A 21,693-nucleotide genomic window follows, 5' to 3' on the forward strand; every position below is an offset into this window, starting at 1 on the left:
TCTATTGAGCTGAAATTTTTATCACATGCTACTTTTATATGTCAGTTACATTGTGCAAAATCTTTTTTATCTAGCTTTGATGGTTTTGGAGATATTGTAATTTTAATTAATAAATAAATGGTTCCACACGTCGAAAATTAAAGAAAATCACGTTGAAAAAAATTCCTGCCATTTATTTCATCTTAATAAGGAAACGTGTCACATAATTTTATTCTGGTGTCCTTGGTCTTTGAGAAAAAAAATGAAAACTGTAAGATTTAGTAATTTCACCTATGCCTTCCCTTAAGAAACTATCTTCAGCCTATTTGAAAGCTTTGCTAAGTTTCAAATTCAACACTTCTTACTTTAGATGAAAACATTTTTATTTTATTTTATAAATTTTCCCTTCTAATGTATGGTGAAATTATCATCCAAAATAACTGCATCTTTCGTATAGTATAGAATTATTGAATGTTTTTTATTACTATTACATCTTACGGGGATAACTGGTCGAATTTAATTCAAAACAAAATTTCGCCTAAGCTCCCCAGAAAGCAACAAATTCATGAAATTTCATTAACAGTTCCTACCATTATTAAAGTAACAGTAAAGTACAGTGAGAGACAATTGTTGAGCAGGCGATAAAGTTTCAACATGTGTGACGCAATTCATATGAGGCTACAATATTAATTCCTTCTCAGCATAGACTAATAATTAAGCAGGAAAGTGAAGCGAATATCTTATCATAAGAACCAAAATTTTCAGCTTGGAGCATATGCAATGTGGCATTCTTTGACTTAGAAAATACTTGAGTCACTAAATTATTTTGTCCTTCATTGTACATTATCAGTCTTACTAATAAAAACTCTATATATAGATGTTTAACTGTCTTATACTTATACAATGAGTAGCTCGTTTATAAGTTGTGTGTAAATTCCTTACTAATAATCACTACATACATCGTATATAACAGTGTAACTGTTACACAGCTACGTCTTACTTTCGTCATTATTTCATTACGAAAGGTAATAGAATATCTGAGGTTCTCTATTGCATCTGGTAGAATGCTCTAGTGTGCCGTGTTAAGTATCGATAGTACGACTGGCTCTGATCGATTACCACACTATATTTTGGCCAGAGAGTATGAGGTATAGCAATATTATTCTGTGCTTAACTGGTTTGTTCTTCTGTGGTTACAAGGCAACCATCATCATAAAATGACAGTCGATACGAACAGCTTTTAGAGGGGCGGCCATTTTTTCTCTATAAACAACGCTTAAGCAAGGGGTTTCGTGTATATAACTACTGCAAAGTAATTCCCATTGTATAGTTACAGACTGTTTATATATCCATCACTTATGCATGGTTTATTAGTAAAGTTTTCTGTCCTAACTCTGCATAAGTCTCGTATAAAAACTATACACGATTTATTAGTAAGACCGTATCTCTATTACTGTTCTCAGACTGAGGAATTCCAGCAAGAATTTGATGAAGCAACTGTGCATCTTGCATGCATCATACACAATAAGACTAGATTTTATGGAGTCACCAAGTAACGTATGTTCACAAAACTGCAGATGTCTTAAACTTACTTGGTATTGGAATAAATATAATAAATATTAACACAACTATAATGGCATCTGACAAGATATGAGTGCTAATTATGCATTGGCATATGACGTACAGTAAAGTTGCTTGGTGAGAAAAGTAGTTGCAACACAAGTTTGGATTCTGCTCGACAGTGAGAGTTAGTGGGTAGTCATAATGTTAAGTATAATAGAAAATTCCTCCAAGTTTGAAGTTCATGCCATTATCTAGAATGTGTCAATCAAAGTGGGTTCCATCACAAATTGTGAATGATGTTTATGGTCCAAAATGAAAATAAATATGTTGTAATAAACTTAGAGAGATCTGAACGATGATCTCTGGCATGGTAGAGGCAGACAAGGATCCCTCCCATATGTGAATGGGATCTGCAATTGCAAGGAAGCCTTCAAAATTGCTTATGTGTAAGATAACCATGAATAAATGCTTAAAATTGTCCAACACAAATACGTGTGTAAATGTGTTAGTATTTTTCCATTTTTTAGTAATATTTTATCCTTCAACTTACAAGATGGTTCTTGTAAATGTCACATACTCGTTTATGGTAGTAGGAGTAGCAGTAACATATCATTTCGCTCCATTAGGGAAATAGGGTATCTGTTAAACACTGCCATCTAACTCTGTTCCTTGCCAACATTTTAACCTCATTCCATGTCTTTGCCTTCTCTATGATTGTCCTTTTCCAAGTATGTTATACGTTTGTATCAAAATAATGCAAATTACTGTCAGGAATCAAACTGTAAGGAAAATGGGACCAAGTGGACAATTTCAACTTACCAGAAACTCACAAAATAATTAAAGCTGGAATTGTGGAAATGGAGTTTTCGCTGTATATTTGAACGATTTCATATGCTCGATACAGCTGTTTGCATAATTTTGAATGAAATAAACTACCAAGTTTAGTATTTAGTAGGATGTGTTATCTCTCCTTTCTTATTATCTGAAGTGTGAGAAATAAGGCATTTTGATGCTGCAGAAAGATAATCTAATTCTAGAACTAAAGCAGATAAATAAAAGTCTCCAGCATCTTGTATAATTTATAACTGGTTTAGCATGTTATACATTTCTCATCTAAACTCCCATGGGTTTACCAGTGTTCGTGAAAAAGATCTCTTGTTGATGGACTCCTTGTAAAAAAAAAATGGAGGAATTTGTTAAGAATGGGTAAAGGCGATTTTGTAGCAACAGGAGAATGATTCCACTGATGGAAGAAATGAGAAAACAAGGTGTACAAATGAACGCAGAGCAGAAGGATGCTGATTTCTCTGTGGCAGAAAAATAGAGGAGAAATGGTCATATATAATTTGAGAAATTCCTCTGATTTGTTTTTACAATACAGACGATACTGGACTTTATTATCGTATCTGTTCAAGAATGAAAGTCATAAAGGGTGTAAAACTGCAAAGAACCGATTGATAGTATTGTATTGTCGTGTAATTACGAGTATTTGTGGTGAAAAGAAAGGCAACACAATGGACGATTTCTTAAGTATTGGTTGTATAATACTGCCTTGCAGTTTTGTATGGAGAGTAGAAAACAACTTTTTTCGGTTATTGTTATCAGTCAGTTAATATTATCAGATTAGTAGCATTCATAAGTGATCATAATAAGCAGCATCCACTGTATATCTTTTCGTACGTCACAGGGTGAATGAAGAAAAGTTATGGATGGATCATAGGATATTGTATAATTCCCTGGTATGTTTGGTGCCCTGGATAGTACACACATTCTACTAATCTTCATCCTTTTCCTTTATGGATATTTCATCTTTTTTATATAATATATTTAAATCTAATAATTAATTTTAACTCACATTGGGCTGTAATCAATTTCATCTTTAATTTTCCATTTTGTAAGATTTTAACTTAACAGCATAAAAAAAAAAACAAAGAAATGTAACCCACAAACATAACAGAACCCAAAGGCAAACAAATGCAATGTGGAAATACAGCATGCAGTTCGTTTTGATGCAGAATGGAGTAAGTGCAGTCGCTTTTAGATGTTGACTATTATCTTTGTCAAAGTATGGATCCTTTCCTTTCATCATTTTGTAGAAACAGTATACCATTACAGGCTTCACCCTGCTTAACAAGGTGTCAGCTAACCATGTTTAAGTACCTGATGATTATGAATTCTGTACAGAAATTAGATTTGAACCATTTTATGTATTTAACATCGTTTTCGTAACCTGTGGTTACTGCATTTTTAACTGAAGTTTGTGCACATCGCCAGTACAGTACATTTATCTGTACATAATGCATATTGTAAAATTTTCAGTCCCTCAGAAGAAATGTTGGACATGTTTACTGCTTATATATATATATATATATATATATATATATATATATATAATACACATGGTTCTGGTATTGATGGTAGCTCCTCAAATCAGAATCATGAGGTTGATAGTGAGGATCTTGATTACAATAATTACGTCAGTGATGTTATAGGTTATGTGTATGAGGGTTACTTGAAGAATTTATTTTTTCATATAAGTTTTCTCCTGGTATTGTTTATTGATACAAATAAATAACATATCACAATAAAATTACTGAATTCAATTTTCATTATGACATTCCAGCATTTCGTTCAGCCTTAGCTACTCTACTAATACCCATACACAACTCTCAGTTAATAAACGCGAAAAATTTGTTTGGTGTGCAGAGTTATTACAAACATACAAATAGTTCGGGTTTGTGTATGTGTGTGCGTGCGTGCGACCTCTGGAAATGTTTTGGGCGATCAGTCTGGCAACCCTGAATGGTAGTATGGACTATTCTAAGTAAAAAGTTATTATAAACATATGTCCAGTTTTCAGTGGGTGTGGAGATGTAGTTGTTCGAATATTACACCTTACAAGCCTTACAAATGTTATGAGGGAATGATAAATGACTGTGTACTATTGACTGTGTCTAATATATGTCACTCTTCTGAAGTGTCTTAGGACAAAGAAGCTTCCAGTGTTGTTGCAAAAGGTTTCTTGGGTAGAAGGATGGGCATGTTCTCCCAGCATGAATGTGCCCCTGCAAATTTTAGCCATTGGGTGACACATCTAAGTCCCACATTCTCCAAATTAGGGGTTTGCCATGGAAGTCACGTGCATTGACCTCTACTTTTTAACTTACCTCTGGAATATGCCATTAGGAAAGTCCAAGAAAACAGAGGAATATGTTAGGAAATAATCCACAAACTATTGGGGGAAAACGGGAGAATTTTACTTTAAGCAAGTAACGAAATAGGTTTGGAAGTTAATCCGGAAAAGACAAAGTATATGATTGTCTCATGGCCAGAAAATAATACGAAATGGAAATATAACAATTGGAAATTTTGTTCTTTGAAAAGGTGAAAAAATTCAAATATTTTCCAGAAATAGTAGTGAATATAAATGACACTCTACAGGAAATTAAATACAGAATAAATATGGGAAATGCCTGGTATTATTCGGTTGAGAAGCTTTTATCATCTAGTCTGCTTTCAAAAAACTGAAAGTTCGAATTTATGAAACAGTTATATTACCATTTGTTCTGTATGGTTGTGAAACTTGGATTTTCACTTTGATAGAGGAACAGAGGCTAAGGATATTCGAGAATAAGGTGCTTAGGAAAGTATTTGGGGCTAGGAGGGATGAAGTTACAGGAGAATTAGGTTACACAATGCAGAACTGCATGCATTGTAGTCTTCACCTAACATACAGTAGAACCCTAATTATCTATTACCCTATTGATCAATCATCAGATTATCAGACTGTTTTTCTACCTTTTTTTTTTTTTTGGTGCAAAAAATGAAGCATTTAAGCATTTTATTACGTGTATTCTTTTTCTAGAGACAGTTATTACAAGCCTTTACTGTTAATCAGTAAGTAATAGGAATACTGCTGATGCCGGCAGCAGAAACAATTACTTGTTGGAGGGTGTTTTCCCAACTTGTAAAATAGTCACTACCTGCTTCCAAAGAAATGACCCCAAAATATTTCCACACAATTTCAAAGTCCGTGCACCATTCAGTCCTTGTCCTGCTGTTCGAGTTGCTGTACTGTATAACTTCTGTGCAAAATGTCTTCACAGTATCAAAAGACAACTTATGTGCTAATTATTTTCGAAAAATTACAAACAGTTGAGCTGTTTGAGGAAGGAGAACCTGTAGCTCATCTCACATCAGAATACAAGATCTCTACTATTGCTATCATTCCACAGATAGCTATCACAGAGAGTTTTCTTGGCCCTTAAAAGTGTCGTTGACAATCAGACTTCAATGACTGAATTTTTTATCCATACCTATCATGTAAAACAAAAGACCAAGGAGGAAATTACTAAAATGTAAATCTTACGCATTTAGTTTGTGAAACTATTTTATGATACAGATTATCCGATTTTTTCAATTAACCATTCAGTCTACTTCATTACCATGGATAGAAGTTATACTGTAATTAGGAACATTAAATCGTGACGTTTGAGATAGGCAGGGCATGTAGCACATATGGGTGAATTCAGAAATACATATGAAGTGTTAGTTGGAAGATCTGAGAGGAAAAAGACCTTTCGGGTGTCCGAGACATAGATGGGAGAATAATATTAAAATGGATTTTAGGGAGGTGGGATATGATGTTAGAGACTGGATTAATCTTGCTCAGGATAGGGACCAATGGTGGGCTTGTGTGAGGGTGGCAATAAACCTCCAGGTTCTATAAATGCCACGTGCATTGGATTAATTCTGATTCAACTTGTATGCTGTATAAAGTGCTATAGCTTTGTATTCATTCATTAACAAAACAAACACAATTTAAAGGTCATGTGTGCATTTTAACTATTTCATTTATATTTGAGAACGTAAATTCCAGTACAAATACAAATATTTAAGTTGCTTCTCCTCTTCTGCAATACCCCTTTCAAAATTCTTTTTTGTGTGCACTTTTGTGACATTACATAGTACTTGGGAAGGAATATGTCTACATACCTCCAAAATCATGTTTTTAGAGTACATTTTCTGGCTCTATATCATAGACATCTGATTTTAAGTATACCTGTAAAAAAAAAAAAAAGCTAGTGGTATGATATCTGGAGTGTGTTAACCATCTTATGGTACGGTCACACATCGCTACTTTTGCAGCCGCAGTCATGCTGCAGGTTTCCATCTCCATGTTGACTTCTCAATATACATTTTGTGGTTATGTTCGCATTATTAAGAAACTCATGCGAAAGCTTCCTTATCTATTATTTGCTTTTCTGTCGTATCTAGTATTCAGAAATTGACATTATTTTTACTATAAAGCTTTTAAAAATGCCTATTTACTTAAATGATAACCAACAGTATATTCACGTAATCAATGTTGGCAACCCTCCTGTTTGGAACTATGCTATGGAAAATTAAAAAAATTAATTATATCGTCAGCAATTATGCTCAGACTGTGTTGTGTATTTAATAACTGTTACAAATAATTTATTTTCATCACATTTAACATTAAAATATATCCAAACAATAAAAGTATCATTGGCACATTTGGGTGGTAACACTGGTTGCAGCCGCTGCAAAAGTTTCAACAAAGCCGATATCAAAAATGCTGCAGCTGCAACCCTGAGAACCCTGTTCACATGTCGCTACTTTTAAGCTGCGCGCAGCATGGAAAAGTAGCGGGCAGCAGGTTCGGCAGCCGCTACTTTTCGGGTTGCACCGTTGTTCACACGTCACAGTACAAGAGTTGTGCAGTTTTTTGTACTGTATCGCTGCAAAAGTAGCGATGTGTGACTGTACCTTTATTGGTCCATTGGTTCCACTCCATCTTTGTTGGAATTCTTTGTTCTGATATTCACAAGTAACTGCTGCATTGTTCGCTTGCACACCATCCTGCTGAAGGAACATTTGAAGTCTGTCTGTTACAGGTAGTTCTGATTACAATTTTAAAGAAACTGTAGCTATATGGTGGCCATTAATGTTCTTTGATAAGATGATGGTCTCTTGCACTCAATGGGGATTTTCTACAGCCCAGTAGTGTGCATTATATAGATTCACTACTCCATTGCTATGAAATTCTGCTTCATCTGCCCATAAAACTCTAGATAGGAAACAGGGATTATCATCTATTTTAATCATTATTTCAAAATTTAAATTAAAACATTTCTCATCTGTATCTCTAAGATCAAAATTGGATGTACAGAACTTTTTGGACAAACCAGATAACACGCGCCAGCACTGTTACTGAATTTATCATCACAGATCACTTATGTCCTGGTTGTTATTTGGTAATTTTTATCAACACTTTTTTTAGTTATGCCTGAGGGAAAGTATTTTTGGAAGGCTGTCTTCATTCTGTATAACATTCAAGTACAGTGTACAACTGTTCTGTGAATTTTTCCTGCACTGCCTCTGAATAAGGATCATGTCCAGATATTCATTACTTGAAAACGTGTTGCACAGTCTTTCGTAACAGTCAGTTGCTGTGGAAACTTTCTTTTGTTGGTATATGAACTTCATGGCCTATCTATTATTTATATTGAAATTTAACTTTTCAAGGATATTTTTCCATGAAATAGTTAAACATTTACAAATCTTTAAATTATTTTTCTTTTATTAATGACCTGAATACAAACCTACAGTACTTCATGCTTATATCATTTGAATCAGGATGAGGAATGCAAGAGATATGTGGAATGAAATATAGGGTGTCACATTTAAATAAAAAAAAACTTTGTTACAACGAATTTCTCCAACACACTGTCATTGCAACCTACTTCAAATGGGCAGCCTTTGGTTAACCCTACAACGTAAATACGTAACTATTTTTAGATACACTGAAATACACTAGTTATGGAAGTGTTCCAACAGTGTGTGCGTGGTTATGTACACAGGGTGTTTCAGGATAATAGTCAACTTTTATGAGGTCGTTCATATAAACATGCGTCCAATTTTCAATGGGTGTGGAGATGCAGCTGTTTGAATGTTAATTCATAAAAAGCTTACAAAAGTTATGAAGGCAAGACAAATGACATATTTGATATTGATCGCATTTATGGACAGATTGAAAAGATTACAAAAGTTATGTTTGAATGAAAGGCAAATTACTTAATGATAATTTAAGTGATATCAATAAATTGCAAGAGTACAAAATAATTGTTGCAGAATTTCATCACCAACTTCAATTGCACATTTTGATCTCTCTTGGCAATAGTGTGTGTAGCTATGAGGAAGGTGGGATATGATGGTAGAGGCTGGATTAATCTTGCTCAGAATAGGGACCGATGGCAGGCTTATATGAGGGGCTACCTTGGCGTTCTTTTATGAGAACAGCACTATTCATGATGTGAACGACCAATTCATCTCTTGTGTTTACTTTTTCTTTGTGAACTTTTTCATTCACCCCAGAGATAGTAACCTTACGGACTGAGGGCCTTGGTGGGTGGTCAGTGAACTTTATCACTGTGGCAAATCCATAATTTGGGGAATGCTGGCTTTAGGTTCACCTGATAGCTAAAATGTGCATATCATGCAGTGGATATAGAGAAAATTGTCGACCTGGTTGGCAAGTTGATATAGCGCTGGCCTTCTATGCCCAAGGTTGCTGGTTTGATCCCGGGCCAGGTCGATGGCATTTAAGTGTGCTTAAATGCGACAGGCTCATGGCAGTAGATTTACTGGCATGTAAAAGAACTCCTGCGGGACAAAATTCCAGCACATCCGGCGATGCTGATATAAACTCTGCAGTTGCGAGCATCGTTAAATAAAACATATTTTTTTTAGACAAAATTGTGCACTTAAAAATTATGCCTGAAGTTAAAATATTCCTAAATGCTTTATTATAATGTTGTAGATTTATAATAATGTATGCATTCATGTAAGTCCCTTAATGGATAGTATTCCACTTCCTAATCAAGCAGACTGTGGTTCAGTTCCAAGCATGGGTGAAGATTTATCTCTGTTCCACTAGACTAGGTGTTTGTCTCTTGGTTTGTACTTCTACTGTGATGTTCTCTGCAGTTACCTTGCATTGTACTGACCACGGTCATGGAAACCCATATTGTGAGAGAGTAGTATCCAAAGACACCCTCCCCTACAACGCATTGAGTATTATCTATCCAGCTCTAGGAAGAAACCTCACACACAAACAGTGTAGTTTGTATCACTATGCTCAAGGAAAGTACAGTAATTGATTCACAGCATCTATCTACATAGTGACTTCCCCTCAGCACCTTTTGGGGTGTTGGAGAAATATATTACAGTAGAGCCTCGTTCATCCCAACCAAAGGGCCGCTTCAGATAACATCTTTTTTTCCCCCCTTGATAAACCATAGTTACTATTTTCGGTAGTGCAATAACAGATATTTATTATCTATGCATAACAGAAGTAAATACTCTCGGAACAATAATAATAATAATTTGTTTACCAGAGATCAGTACATGAGAAACTGAAAATGACATCGTCAGTTATATATTCAAAAAGATGCATCCATCTCTCAATCAATAAATTCATTAATATAAACCATAGTTACTATTTTCGGTAGGGCAATAACAGATATTTTATCTATGCATAACAGAAGTAAATACTCTCGGAATAATAATAATAATAATAATAATAATAATAATAATTCGTTTACCAGAGATCAGCACATGAGAAACTGAAAATGACATCGTCAGTTATATATTCAATAAATTCATTAATATTATAGAAAGGTCTTACAATTAGCCATTCATGTATAACCCATTTAAAATTCTGTCTGGCAGCTTTCTGATACAGGCAACTTACTAAAAAATTTAATCCCATTAATAAAACATACATTCAAACTTGAGTTAAAGTAACATCTGTGCCATGCTTCCATATATGTATCCCATAATTTATATGACACTGAAGTAGTGAAAAATATACAATTCTAAGAATACCAGTTGAGATACAACTCTTTAGTTTTCTCAATACGAATAGAACTCTTAATAATAAGGTATTACCTCTCATTCAGCTGTAACTGGTTCCACAAAATTCTTGGGTTAGATGGTACATGGAACAAAAGGTATATAACCCATAATATGTAAACCAAAAATAACTTTAACTTGATGGGACCAATGTATACCTGCTGATTGCAAGGGACGTAAAACAACTGAACTGGAGTTTACGAAAAACATTCTTTTATTGTATTCCTTAAAGGATATTTACCCTTATTTGTTGCCTTACTGTGAGGTGAGAACAAGACAATAGCTGTCTCATTGACGTTTGAGGAAAGTATTAAAACCTATAAAACAGTGGCCTTCTCTCCACTCTTCAGATCTTACCACTTTTATGTTTGACCACAGCATTTTGACCTGCTTCACACTACCATAACTGTGGGACATGCTGTTATACCTTCCTTTCTGTCTGATGTCACTCTAGAGGCAGCTGTCAAATGTAACTGTTAACGAGTAGTGGCTTATGAATGCTATCATCTTATATATTGAAAATTAAAGGTGTAATTTATTTAATATAGAGTACATTATTTCTTGAAGTTGTTTATTTGAAAACAAAAAATAAACGGTAAAATATAACAGACTATGTTCTTTTATGCCGAGAGGTGCAATGTGGTAAACAGTCTTGAGTTGTATGGAGAATAGTGTAAGTCTGTAGAAGGGGGTGGTTAAGTAATAATATTGAGAAGGAAGACTTTGATTTAAATATCAGCATTTGTTATTTATAATTGATTGTCTCTCGAATTTTATCGCCGTATACTCTTTCCATCTTCCATAGAAATTTTATCTTGGTTGTTTATCGTCTATTCTCGTATCTTTTTCTCTGTAAGAACATACAAAAGTGGTCGTTACAGATGAATGCGAACTAGAATTTAAAAAAATGAGTGCCTAGGAAGAAAGATTGACTGGTTTATTTCTTTAATGTGTTAGGTATAGTGATTTTTGTATTCTGATAATGGTAATGTCTTTTATCTAAATAGACGAAAGTCACCATTATATTCAAAATACGAGAGGTGGCTTCTTCAATTGAGGCATTCACTGGAACAAGAACTTAACTACAAAGTCTTGAATGTGGGATACAGAACAACAAATAATTCAGATCTGGTATAACAATATTGTGTAGAGCGACATCATTTAAATGTTTTTAGAGGTTGCTGTGTTTGGAAGGAAATAATATTTTCTCAGGAAGGAGATAAGGATTCAGTATAAGTTGTGGGGGTGGCGGACGTAAGTTGAGTTATTCCTAGGAATGCCTCAATTACATACTTGTAAAATAAACAAATTATTAACCTCTTAAGTTTGTTTCATTTTAATCTGTATAGATCTAATGCTGGTGTTACTGCAACTCATACTAGGAGGTAAATAATTAATCGTGAATTTGACATAAATTTCAGAATCACATCTCACATATTCACTTCGTGCTCAGATGTTTGTAGAAACTTAGATCTGGAAAATGTTTGGTAATACATACATACTGGGTCATCCAATTATTGTCTGACCAGAGCTGTGGCAGGAATCATATCAGCCAATAAGCTGTCGCTTCTCACCAGCTGGGCAGTATGAGTCCATGGTTCAGTGGTTACTTGTTATGCTAGAGTGACTGTCTAGTAAATTCTAATGCACTTCAAAAGTTATGTACTCAGCCATGTCATGCAAGGAGATGCTGGAACCTTCATTTCCCACACATTTCTGGCATATGCTTAGAAAATTTCTCTGTCATGCACTTTATTCGAAACCCATTCACAAAATCTAATCTGAAATGCAGGATCACCTGGTTTACGTTCTTGCACCATGGTATATTTATAGGATTTTAACTTGAGTAACTTCGTAGCCCTTTGTACAGAACCATAAAAAATTCCCATTTGCTGAGAAAGATGGCTAAGAGATTTCTTAGGGGAATTTTCCAGGCATTGTCCATTGCCATCAAAAGTTTCTTATGTGAGCACTGTATGTCACCTTCTCTTCTTATCTTGAGCAGTTCTCATTTCTCGAAATTTATTAACTGATTTAAGAATCATATCTCGACTTGGAACTTATCACCTGGGAATTTCTCTTGAAATCTCCTGACAGCAGAACCACATTCTGTATGGACAGAAGAATAGTAAATAAACGCCTGATGTGTACTAGAATAATTAGACATATTATTTCCCGTTTATTCTTAGCAGAATGTACGCGTGTAGTTGCTTGCACTGTTCAAACAACACTCGGATAGAGTTGGGTCAAAACCATTTAACCCCTCCTGTCCATTTCCCCGTCAGGCTATAGGCATTGCCTTATCGACTAAGTCAGTTCCTACCACAGCTCTAGTCAGAAGATATTTGGATCACCCAGTATGTTCTATTGGAAGTGATTAAATATTTAACTTACTTTTAGGTCATACAATATCAGCTATTGTGATGTACGTTTTTCACCTCTCTTTGTAACATGCTCTTTCACTGTTATGGTATGCTTTTTAACCAAATTATATACATTTTCCATACTTACAAGGGATGTGTTAATGAACTCATGTTGAAACCTCATGTTGAACTGCAAAAATAGGTAGAGCTCTTCTGCATAAAAAAATTAGCTTTTTATATAAAGTGTAAGATGTGAAAACATACTTGGAATTGTGCATTAAGAAAGAAGGGCATATACTTAGAAAGATTGATTGAGTTGCTGCTAATGTGATTTTCATTAACGAAAAATAATTTGTCTAGAGGTCGTATTTTACCTCCTAGTGCTGGGAGGAACTTGAAAAAGTTCAATGGTTATTCTGGTCCAGATGACTTCTAAACAAGCATGGTTCTATGCAGGGCAAGAATCCAAAAGTAGGGCTCACTTATTTTCCATGAATGTACTGAATGCTTCTTGATACCTTCCTTTATTATTTATTTATTTTATTTATTTAGTTTTGCGTATTTGCCCAGATTTTGAAATTTTGACAGTAATATTTTCTGTTTTATTGTTGCTGGCTATGGCCAAAGAGTTTTGTCAGTTCTTGCAGAACAGTGAACAGTTTTGAGAGAACTCCATATACATGGTAGACATCATGTAGAAGCATTGATTAGTTTGGATGGACGCTGTTCCTGTGTACTTCTTTCCATTAAATGATTTGTGTGCCTGGTTCTGTTTCCAAGTCACTCTGAGCATTATCAGAAATATAATGAGCGAGTAGATTTTTGTAGCTTGTAAATAATCATATGCTGATTTTTGTAGTATCCTCTTGCATAGGAAAACTAAACAAATTTTCTTATTTTTATATTTTTAATTCGGTCAAACTCTTTGAATTGCAACATCTTGAGCTAGTTTGAAACATTAAAATTACCGCTTAGTGATATCTTCTTCATATACATTTCTTTCCCCTGACCTCGGTGAAGTCTGAAAATATTGTTGATTAAAAAACTGAGTGTGTGTTTTTTTTTTGTGTTTTTTTTTTTCTCACTGCAAGTATGCCTAGGTGAACATAAGATAATCCCATTCCCTGTCTTGTGAGATGTTACCTTTGTGATATTTCGAATACGTTTTCCTATGTGCTGTGGAGATGTATGTGCGCAGTTAGAGGGCAGGTTTCAAATACGAATTCATTAACCGTTTCCCTTGTTAAAATTAGTGCTATACTTTATCTCCTTAGTTAACCATGACTTCTTGTCGCTCGTGTAAAAGAGGACAGAAAATAATTTGGTGATATGAGCATCACAGTCCAATTTTGGAATGATTTCTCTACTTATATGCAGCAGTTTAATAATGTTACTCTAATGCTTTTTCCTTCGTGATATTGATAGACTATACAAAGTGTGCTAAAGTACCATCCAAAAGTGGAATGCAGTATCGAGGTATAAAGCTAGTCATTTTAAGTATAGAACTTAACCTCTTTCTCTCCATTTCACACCTTGATCCAAAGGGAAAACACAATTCATTCTGCTTTATTACACTTTTAATATGTTTTGTATGGTATAGGCAATCAAATGCCTGTTCCGTCTTCAAAGTCCTCCAGCCATCGTTTCCTAGGTCTGCCCACCGATCTTCTTCCTTTAGGATGATATTGCATTATTTGTTTAGTAAGTCTGGTATCTGGCATTCTATCGACATGTTCTTTACAATTTTGTTTAAAATCTTTTAATCTTTCATTTATATTAAAATTTTCTAACTCTTCTCTTATGTTTTCATTTGTTATTAAGTCTCTCTTAGTACATCCCTTCACATTTCTGTCTGTATTTTGCTTTGTTGCTTGTTGGTTAATGTCCAAATCTCACTTCCGTATGCCAGCGTAGGTACAGCCATGACTTTATAAAACTTTAATTTTGTTTCTTTACGTATTTTGTTTCTAAATGTTCTATTAATTGTTCCACATACTCTTTGAAAATTACATATTTTATTGTCCATGTCATATTCTTTATCAAAGCCAACATCACTTCCCAAATAATTAAAATGGCTTACCTGTTCTATGCAGCAGTTATTTATAGCTACTTATGTAACAGTAATTTGAAAATGAAGTGAAATAGAGTCTGAGGTGCTTAATATTTCACACAGTAGGAACTAGTATCAGTATGAAATCAAACCAGCATGACTTACCTAACTGATTAACTGCATTTGGTGTAGATCAGTGGTCAGCAGGTTTTGCATTTGTGACGTCAGAGCAAGGTCAGGCTAGATGAGCACCTGAAGAGGAACACAGCAGTTGCGCAGCGGCAAGCTAGTACAGTTGTATAAAAATTAGTGCGTGAGAATTGTTAAAGTGTGATTTTATTTATACGTGGTAATTTGACTATATATTGAAGTGAGTGTAAACTATTTGACAGAGAAGACTCTTAACATATAAACATTATTATTATCAGTGTGGGAGTATTTATTTACACTGTGGTAGTATGGGGGCAATGACAGATTGTTTAATTTGTTAAATTTAAAGCATTATTCAGAATGTCATGCCACTGAATATGACAAATGTAAGTGAGATGATCGGCAAGTGCAATACAACAACTGAAAGACAAGTTAGGGGAGGCAGAGGTGAAATTTTCGAACAAAACTGAAGAAAAAATGAAAATTTGGTTTTTTCCATTTTTATTATCTTTATTTTGATATTCCGATGTTAGTTTTTGATTTTGTGCCCTTAAAAGTATGAAATTAAAACCAAGATAACTATATTACTATATTATTCCCATAATAAACTAATACTTATCATTATTTATATACCTTCTCTGAACATATAAATAAAAAGAAATATTGAAAATTTCTTGCAATATGGTGCATGGAGCATTTTATATCAAATGATATAAAGTTTTATAAAACTATTAATATTTACAGAACTATTGTACTTAGAAAGTTGAAACTTGGTATGTCCATTACTAATAACATACTTAGTATCCTTGATCAATTTCAAATAAATCTGATAAATTTTGTGGATTTTGAAATATTCACCTCTGCCTCCCCTTGAGTGTTTTTTTGTATTGCAGTTGCTACAGTAATTTCATTTTGTGCCCATATGAATTCTGCATTCAGTATGTAATAATCTTGAAGAATTAAAGTATGTATCATATGAAATCGGATGTATAGGACATCACTGTAGAGTTCAATTGAAGCTTATGAGATATTCTTCGCCACTTAGAGCTCTAGGTGCTGATGTTCTTAAAAGAGAGTACAGTTGCTCTGAGTACTGATGTCACAGAGCACTGATCCTGCCAATCACTGGTGTAGATGTTTCATTGTTATATTTTTGTTTTGCTCCTTGGAAGTAATATTCACATTTCTTCAGGAGCATCCGGGAAAATTAAATTCACTACAAGTGGCGCAAATTTAGGCATTCATCTGCATATTTATGTTGAGAAAATTATTGAAAAAATTCTAATCCATTTTTTGTTTAGTTAAAAAATGTATCAATTTGTTTCAGAATTAACTTCCATTTTGAAGAGAACCCATACTTCGAAAATGATGTACTCACCAAAGAATTTCACTTGGGGTCATCTGGTAAGTCTTTTTCTATTGTCACATTTTAGTTCATTGAATATTTACTGAAATTATGACTCACTTTATTATTTAGCTGGATTCATTCTGAATTTTATACTGATTTTTACACTTAATTTGGCATTAAGGAGATAGATTTAGGTATATTGTTCATGTTACTTTTTTCATTTGAACAAAATTGTTTCAGGAGATCCTGCTTCTCAGAGCACTCCCATTCGATGGAAGGAGGGTAATGACTTGACAAAAAAAGGGAAAGATAAGAACGTTGGGAAAGGAAGAAAACGAGTTATGGAGCAAAAGACATTCTTCAACTGGTTTACAGATCATGGGGATCCATCAGCAGATGACATTGCGGAGGTAATGAACATTTTAGGTAGTATTAGGCTCTTTTTGCATGATTTGTCAAGGAGTTGCTGTTGTAGAGGTTTGCACATATTTTCACTTACATATTTATATATCTTCATTTTGAATTGTAATGGGATTAAATCACTAAAATTCAAATTGTATTTTTAATTGTATTGTTTGATTTTCCTTCATCAGGTCATCAAGGATGACATGTGGCCCAACCCACTACAGTATTACTTGGTGCCTGATATTGAAGTAGAGAATGGCGTCGAAGGGGAGGATGATGCAAGGTAAACTTGTACAGTAATACTCTTTTATATGTTTTTCACAGTTATTCATTTGTTTCTGAGGTCCCGGCATAATTCCTGTACTTTCCATGTTAATTTATTTTGGATATATTTCGCTCAATCCTTTTGTACACATATATGATAGTATCTTAAATCACCAGCATAGATCAGTGGGTGGAGGAATTTGCCTATTGATGCGGAGTTGCACTTGGATATGGGTTCAATTCCTTGTTGGGGGTTTTTTCTGAGGTTTTTCTTCAACTGTAAGGCAAATGTCAGGTATTCTATGGCGAATCCTTGGCCTCATTTCGCTATCGCCAATTCAATCGACGCTAAATAGAGTAGCTGATACAGCATCATTAAATGATCAACTAAAAAAGTCTTATCTTAAACCTCAGGAGATACAAAACATTATACATTTGCTTTTATCATTGGGTTTGCCATGAAAATATAAGGACGTGAACATTATAACAGTTTGAGGGCACGGTTTATTCATTAGGAACAAACAAAAAGTAAGCTGTCCAAAATAACTGACAAAATTTGTAAAATAATCACGTTATTAAATGAAGATCACATGGAAAGAATAAAGTACATACTGTTCATTAAATTAATTTCGTAAATTGTTTTGGATTGGAGTTTGAAATGTAATGTATCAGCCAGCAAGCAGTTAGATTTCCTAAAAATAACTTTACATTCTTGAAGAATGTGTTACACATTTGAGTAATGTATTACAAACCCAAAGATGGCATAATTATAAAGTTCAAAATGGCCTCCTGTGAAAATTTTACAGAATTGACTTCACTCGTTCTTCCGGTATAGTCTTCATATACTATTTCAGATGTTGTTAAATGCCATTTTACTTGCACCTTATTTTCTTTAGGCCCAATAAAAACGTATAGATGAAGTTTTACTGTATTAAGATTGTGGTTGGGAAAATCGTGTTCTCATGGTCATAGTTTCATGAAGTACAAAATAAATGCTGCCTTTAAAAACGTTATTTGTCTTCAAACGTTGTTTTGAGCATCTAAATTACAATAATTATCTCCATCTTTATAACAGTTTTCATACATTTTATTTTACTAATTTAGGAGCAAAAGGGATAATAGTACTTGGTATAGGATTTGCTTGTCTTCAGTAGATTACGAAAACTTGCTGTGTCTGTGTACATCAATATCAGAGTTACTTTTCAATACAGATTAATTCTTACTAAGTACAATAGTTCAATTGAACCATACCACTTATATTATTACTTGTTTTCATAATAGTGAAGAAGAAGAGGGTGATGATTCAGTAGTTGTGGTAGAAGAAGTTGAAGAGGAGGAGGATGTAGAGGGTGAAGAAGGAGATGATGATGAAGTAATGGTTGAAGAGGATGAAGATGAAGGTGAAGAGGTTGTAGAGGAAGGTGATGACGAAGGTTAGTATACACATTTTGCATTTATTTCCAAATTATTATATTAGATATTTCAGAAATGAATTCATATGAGGATCATCGTTTATTGCATGTTGTTCACCTGTTCTCAACTCCTCTTTGAGTGTTTGTGTGCGTGCGTGCGGTTCATACTAAAGCTGTTACATAATGTTTTCTTTTTTAATGGTTGATTTACAATTCTTGGAATGTAGGAAAAATAATCGGGTATACATGACCTCATGACCTTGTGACTGTAACTCATTATTTTACGATTTGACTAGAATGGGTGTAATTTGAGTTTTGGCTTGGGTTGGTGGTCAAGCTTTTCTTTCTCCAAATTCGATGTAGAGGATTCTGTGAAATGGTACTTAGGGCCGTATTCATAAACGAGACTTTGGATGAAGACTTCCCAAAGTAGACTTTCGTAGTAAAGTTTAACTTCGTTAAAAGTTCTATTCATAGACAGTACTTCTGAGACTTTGACTTTGGTAAGTCGAGATTTGATGATCTTGTTCTAATGTTGGCAATTACAGTCACTGCTGTTTTAACGAATTAAATTAATAAATAGCTGAAATTGAGTAGACATTGCCACAATCAAAGCCATATTTTGAGTCGCCAATCAATGAAACAAATGAACATCGATATATGTTAAGCGATTGTTAGCCGTTCTTGCAGCTTTATATAAGAATACTTATTTCATTGAAAATAATTTTATTCTGAAGATACGGAAGATAAGAAGATGCCACCAGTATTTGAAGTTATGGTCATTTCTTTTATGGGTGTTACTATTTTTTCTGCATTGTGTGATTTATTGAAAATAGGAAGTGACTGACTACACACACACACATTCTCTTTCTCTCACTCTCTCTTTGTAATTAATGTTTATGTTTATTTTGTTTGTTAATAGGTGAAGAAGGAGAAGAAGGCGGTGATGAGTGAAGCACAGTACGTACAAGGACAGTTTGTGAGGACTAGGGTTGGGTGTCAGTGATGATACAAGTGATTGTATGTTCAACAAAAAACAGAAAAAAAAACAAAACAAAAAAAAAAACAAATGAAGATGGTTCTGTATCAAGTATCAGTGGTCCCTCTCCCTCCCTTAATTGGTTGCTCCAGAAAATGTTTAACTTGTAGAAGCGAGTTTGGACTGCTGGCCTGCCAACCAGTGTACAACAGATGACTCAGATTGTACACTATCGTTTCTGTTGTTTATTGCATTCTTATCCCATTTAAACATAGTAATGTTGAGGGTGTGATATGGCAAAGAATTGTAGATAGTTTCCCCTTAATTGGTCTTTCTTTTTGGTATGAGAAAATTGATACTGGTAGCAGGGGGTTCCATTCAAATTTTAAATTTTGTATTCCATTTTGCAATTGTCCATTATCATGTTGATGCTCTATAATACAGTATAAATTTGTGTGAATTTCTTACGAAGTTAATTGTAATTTTTCTTTCACCTTATATGTATTGGATTGAAACAAGATAAAGACAGTAACACTATTTTGTTCATCACTGGTAAAAATTCTTCCTCATGCTCTGGGTGCAAATTTGTGAGCAAAGCACTTGCCTGTTATGATTCAACATGCTACATTTTATGTGTTTTTTCTGATGTATGTAAGTTTATTTTTATGTAATATGATAATGGACAATTAATAGCATGCCACCAACATTCTGAATCTTTCGAAAACCATCTTTACTCCACATTGTGTTACTTAGAAACAGTTAAAAGTTATTATTTAATAATTACTTACATACTGGGGCAGCTGAACTTCGTCAAGATCCAGATAACATCGGTCAGTTTGAAATGGTATGCTACTTACAGTGTTGATAATTTCATATTACTTCATTAAGAGACTGACAGTAGGTAACAATTTCTTCTCCCACTTTTAAATTTTCGTTTATCTTCCAGCAAGTATTGTCTGAGGTCAAATTTACATTCATCTGAGATTTTCATGGTAGGCAACATGGTGCTAGATTCTACCATAAATCTTGCACCATGTTGACTGCCATAAAGTTTCATGTTTTTCGGTGATACAGATTTTAAACTGTTCTGAAAGTTTGTATTTTGCATTTTTCTCAGTATGTGAATTATTCTTTAGACTGCACCGAGTTTTACCTTTTAAATATATGTATGTTAATATTTTTTTTTTATTATATCACCTATAGTTGGTACACTTCTTGATTACATGTATGTTCAGTTTACACAATACAATATTTTCTTATAATTGAACTACTGTGTCATATTTATGTGAATAGCAAGTTTTAATAAATCTTGACTTGTAATTTGTTCCCTTTTCAGAGAATATTTTTATCTTTTACTTAGTACCGATTTTGTTTCTTTCTGAGTAAGATGTGCTATGTATAAGTATCTATTTTTGTGTTGAATTGTTATGTAATGCTCAGGTTGACGATTTCATGATATACCATATATTCAGTTTAATAATTACAGTATATATATACACAACTCCTTTTAAATATAGTTTACAATTCATTCTGCTTCAGAAAGTTGTGCGAAATCGAGGGATTGCAAGGAATATTTTGTTGGAAAGAGATGATTCCATTTGTGTATGTGTAAATGTTTCCATGAACATCTGTTTTGTAGTAATATATTAATCTTACATTAAGTTACACCACAGAAGAGAATACACTTTCTTCTTGAATGTGAAGGATTCATACTCAGCTTAATGGAATTCAGAAGTCCATTGAAATAGGGCTCATTCTATGAGGTGTATATTACAGTTTGGAACGATGTGTGTGTCACCTTTCTTCCCACCGGTTATAATAAAAGGATCATTGTAGAGTTAATTTTGAGATTGAGACTTTCAATTGGAGGCAAGCATAAATCCTTGAAGCATTTTTTCGTCTATGCTATATTTAAGATTTAAGTAGGTTTCAGTGTGGAAAAGTTTCAGCAGAAATGCTCTCAAATATCTATGAACAGAGACCTTGATTTTTCACTAAAGATTGGACAGTTCTGTTTTAAGTTTATAAAAGAAAATTGTCTAATTAGATGGAGGTGCCCAGGAGATTTAGAATGCAGAATGTGATGATGGTCATTGCGACATAAATATTTCCATTTTGGTATGTTTTTATAATAAAACATTGAAATCATATCTTTAGAAGTCCAATCCATCTCTTTTGAATGTCAATGTAGTTTTTCAATTCCTATTAATAGTTTAACAAATTAATTGACTTCACATGTGGGT

General features: G+C 33.8%; 1 protein-coding gene across 1 annotated transcript in view; it reads left to right on the forward strand.

Moving 5' to 3' along the window:
• LOC138707580 (protein SET-like) overlaps positions 1 to 19,541 on the forward strand; it is a 36,999-nt gene extending 17,458 nt beyond the window's left edge. Inside the window, exons 3-7 of the mRNA XM_069837182.1 lie at positions 16,370 to 16,446; positions 16,631 to 16,800; positions 16,984 to 17,078; positions 18,341 to 18,492; positions 19,394 to 19,541. Of these exons, the coding sequence (XP_069693283.1) occupies positions 16,370 to 16,446; positions 16,631 to 16,800; positions 16,984 to 17,078; positions 18,341 to 18,492; positions 19,394 to 19,425 (526 nt within the window). The 3' untranslated portion in view covers positions 19,426 to 19,541. The remainder of the gene's footprint in view (positions 1 to 16,369; positions 16,447 to 16,630; positions 16,801 to 16,983; positions 17,079 to 18,340; positions 18,493 to 19,393) is intronic.
• Positions 19,542 to 21,693: the final 2,152 nt, after the last annotated feature.

The sequence above is a fragment of the Periplaneta americana genome, chromosome 10, assembly GCF_040183065.1.
Source record: "Periplaneta americana isolate PAMFEO1 chromosome 10, P.americana_PAMFEO1_priV1, whole genome shotgun sequence".
NCBI classification, from domain to species: Eukaryota; Metazoa; Arthropoda; class Insecta; order Blattodea; family Blattidae; genus Periplaneta; species Periplaneta americana.